Source organism: Ixodes scapularis, unplaced genomic scaffold (genome assembly GCF_016920785.2).
Source record: "Ixodes scapularis isolate PalLabHiFi unplaced genomic scaffold, ASM1692078v2 PGA_scaffold3__209_contigs__length_174095766, whole genome shotgun sequence".
In the NCBI taxonomy this organism is placed as follows: Eukaryota; Metazoa; Arthropoda; class Arachnida; order Ixodida; family Ixodidae; genus Ixodes; species Ixodes scapularis.
Genome location: NW_024609868.1, coordinates 137,634,027 through 137,637,771, shown reverse-complemented (window position 1 = coordinate 137,637,771; position 3,745 = coordinate 137,634,027). Strand labels below are relative to the sequence as shown.

The following is a 3,745-nucleotide window of genomic DNA, read 5'->3' as shown; positions in this document are numbered from 1 at the left end:
TGACGTCTCGGAGTCCTCATTCCAGACGTTTTGCTATGATTTTAGCTAGGATCTTATAGTCACTGGTCAGTAGACTTATTGGACGGAAGTTACCAACTTCTGGAGTTCCTTGTGCCTTCTTCTTGGGAGTCAGGACAGTGACAGCATTACGCATGGAGGGTAGCAGAAGTCCTCGCCTGAGTATATCTGAAAAAACTTCTCGAAGGATCGGGCTCAGCAGTTCTACGTATGCCTCGTAGAAGGAGCTACCAAGTCCATCGATTCCCGGAGACTTGCACTGGGTTAGATCCTTAATGGCCTTCTTTACTTCCGAGATCGTTATCTTCCGGTTCATTTGTTTTCTGACGGCTGCAGAGATCATTGGGAGCGCTCCTTCGGACCTTGGGTGTACCTGATTTTCCTCCACCCCTGTAAAAGATTGGTTTATGCGTGCAAAAATGCGTCTTCTATTTCGTTTTGTCGTGTTAGCTCATTCTCGCCAACCTGTAGCATTTCGACCCTGTTGCGAGTAGCATCCAACCGCTCCTTCGTCTTGAATATCTTTTTGCGGCTCTTCGCCCTTTTCCGAGAACAACGTTCTGTTGTGGATCATGATTCCACGGTACTCCTCCTCTAAGAGCTCAAGAATACGGCCTTCGCACTCCCGGATATCTTGCGTAAAAACTCCAGGTGTTCAATTTTCTTCCACTATCAGGGTTCGCAGCGTCTGTGTCAGGAAGCGCTTCTCCGCCTTCGCCCGCGTTGCCCTCGCTTGACTGTACCTGAAGGCTGCAAGCTTTATCTCTTCTTTAAGCTCCTCCCAGATCACTGCATCCATGACCTTACCTTTGCTTCTGCTCTCGATCAGCTCCTTAATCTGAACGCGCAGTGGTTTGTCCTCGAGCAGACTTTCGTTCAGCTTCCAGCCGCTCCACCATGTGGACTTCTGGACTCGGGGGGCGGGTCTTCCCAATGTTACCGTGACTATGGCGTGGTCCGAGAAGGCTACAGGCCAAACTTCGAGCACCGGCGACGCTGTTCTGAGGTCCCCAGAAAGATACACGCGATGTAAGTTGGCATGGCAGTCTCCCTGCCAATGGGTGTATGCCGGATCTTCTGTTGATGCATATTCCTTAGCGTCTACAAGATCGAGATCTCGCAGTATCTTCCTTAGTTCAACCCTACTGGCGTCGGAACGTAAGCGCTTAGAACACTCACGCTCAGGCAGCACACAGTTGAAGTCACCCGCTAGCACCGTCTTGCACGGTGTGTCTGCGTGTTGCCGCAGGTTCTTGAAAAAGTCTGTTCGATCACCCGCCTCATTGGGAGCATAGACCGACACTAATTTATGTCTTTCCCCGTGATGCAACACTTCCACGCTGCAAACTCGTCCATTCTTGTCGGTCTCCCGCTCAGGGCAGACTGTGATTCTCTTTTTCTTGCGAATCATGATCGCCGTGCCCCCACTCTGTCCGCTTGCCTTCGACAGAAACAAAGTAAAGTGCCGTTCTACAAAGCGACTCATTCCATGCACCTGGCTGTCTGTAGAAATCTTGCTTTCTTCCAAGAACCCGACGTCTACCTTCCTCTGCAAAAGTGTGTTTAGCATCTACTGCTTTGTGATTGGGGCCACCAGGCTGACACAGTTAAAGGTAACAAACTTGAGCGGTTTCATTGCGTACTATGGGAATGGGGGGGGGGGGGGGTCTGGCTCAAGAGAAACGGACGTTGAGATTGCACTGAAATGAGTAACAAGGCGTACCCACCTATTGAGGAGCTGTTCGTCGATGGTCTTCCTGCGGCATGCGTAGGTTCGGATTGAATCGCTCCTTCTTCACCATCTGCGTTCGCCACTTGAACTCGGAGCACGCTGTGAGGTTGCCCTCCCCAGCGTGCCCGCCCTGCCGCTGCTTCAACTCCGTGCCGGCTTCGTGCATGTCGGAATCGTAGTGATTGACGTGTCTTACGTTAGCGCCCTCCTTGTCGACTGTTTCTGTGACTTGGCTACCTGCACCGCTTGGCTGCTCTGGGTCTTGGTCTTGGGGGACAACCGCGACGTCATACCCTTCGCTAGACCCTTGTGAACTGGCTGGTTCCTCCGTGTCTTTTCCGTACTGTTCCCCCGGGGTGTTGACACCGTCTGCTGCGGCAACAGCGGCCTTGTCCTTACGCACAGGAGCGGGTACCTCCGGCTCCGTTTCCCGTGCGGCATCCTCTGCTTCCTCCTCCTCCATCTCAAGGGTTGTACCGTCTCCGGTCCCTGCTGCCTTTTGCGTCACGGCTGCGTAGCTCCTAGCGCAGTTCTCACGTTCGTGCCCGATGCGATGACATCCGTCGCACCTTGGGACACGACACTCCCGTCGAATATGTCCTCTTCCCTTCCACCGGAGGCACAGTGGCGCGCGCCCCGGCGCAACGACGAGGACATTGCCGCCAGCAATCTTCAGCTGGTGTGGGAGGCGCTCTTGGGTGACGCCCTCCTTCAGGCTTATCCGCACAAGCCTCGTTGTCGACTGGACACCGGTGACGCTTTTTGCCCTCCACTTTTTCCGTGCAATTTCTTGAACCCTGCCGAAAGGCTCGAGGGCGATCTACACAGATTCGTCGAACACGTGGAATTGGATCCAGTGAAGCTTCATACGGACGTCCGCGTTGTCTGGGTCTACGACGAGGCAGCGGTTGTCCTTGATGCAGAGCTCCTTAGCGTCGACCAGGCGCTGCTTGGCGTCCGCCGTCTTCAGCGTGATGATCCACAGATGATTCATCTGGTATGCTCTGAAGGCTTCAATGTCCCCCATCACACCCAGACGTTGTATTTCAGCCTTGAAATCGCCTATCTTGTATGGCCTCCCAGTGATGTCGCAATGCAGCAACACAGAATTCCGTACGATAATTCCTGACGGCAACGTAGACAGCACAATGCGAGTGTCGCTATCAGTCGTTGAAACCGAGGAACCGCGGCCAGCCAGGGCCGTTGATAACGCCCCTGGGGAGCTCATGATTCCGCGTCCTTCTCGTGCGAGCACCGGAAGTGGAATGTCGGAGCCACCGACGTGGTCAAGAGGTGAGTATAATGACAAAAATCTAACAGCCGCTGAGATGACGCTCATGCGCCTTATAGTTTTGTCATAGTTCAGCTCGAGTCACTGTATCAAGAGTCGACAGAACTGCTAAATTATGCCGTTGTGAGGTCACGATGTATGTGGGCGCCATGTCACGATATAGTTTTGGCGGGCATTTATGGGCCGGAACAGTGGTCGCTTTTTCATGTTTCAGGTTTGAAAATGATTTGGAGGCGCTTGAATATTCTGCAGAATTATTAAAATGGCACCTTACAGGGCCCATCGTTTTGCTTAGTTATGAGAAGTATTTGTTTTATGCGAAAATCACCCAATTTCTCCATTTTCTCTTGTGTGGCAACAATGGCAGTGGCCATCCGTCACAAAACTTCTAGGCTTTGAAGCAGCGAAGTGATGACAGCAGTGGACCTTTGTCTGTACTCTTTGCTCTTCCTTTAGGCAGTGTGATTCTTTGTGGCGGTTACGACATTATGCTCGAAATGTCTGAGAGATTGAAAGGGTGTGAATGCGATAGCGTGGCGCAGGCACAGGATATATCACTCGGTGCAACATGGCGCATTTGACGAAGGAGTGGAAGCACTGCACTAGTCTTTTACGCCTGTTACTTAAATAACACATGCAAAGAAAAAATTTTTTTAAAGAGCCTGGTTGGGGAAAGAAAATTATAGAACGAAGTTACAACGAAA

The 3,745-nt window shown here is 51.9% G+C and overlaps 1 protein-coding gene across 1 annotated transcript; it reads right to left on the bottom strand.

The window, feature by feature from the left end:
* Positions 1 to 1,745: 1,745 nt before the first annotated feature.
* On the bottom strand, positions 1,746 to 2,540 carry LOC8040866 (the record flags this gene model as incomplete). The annotated part of the gene is made up of 1 exon (XM_029986133.2): positions 1,746 to 2,540. A coding segment is annotated over one exon (795 nt), but the record flags the coding sequence as incomplete, so codon positions are not given.
* Positions 2,541 to 3,745: the final 1,205 nt, after the last annotated feature.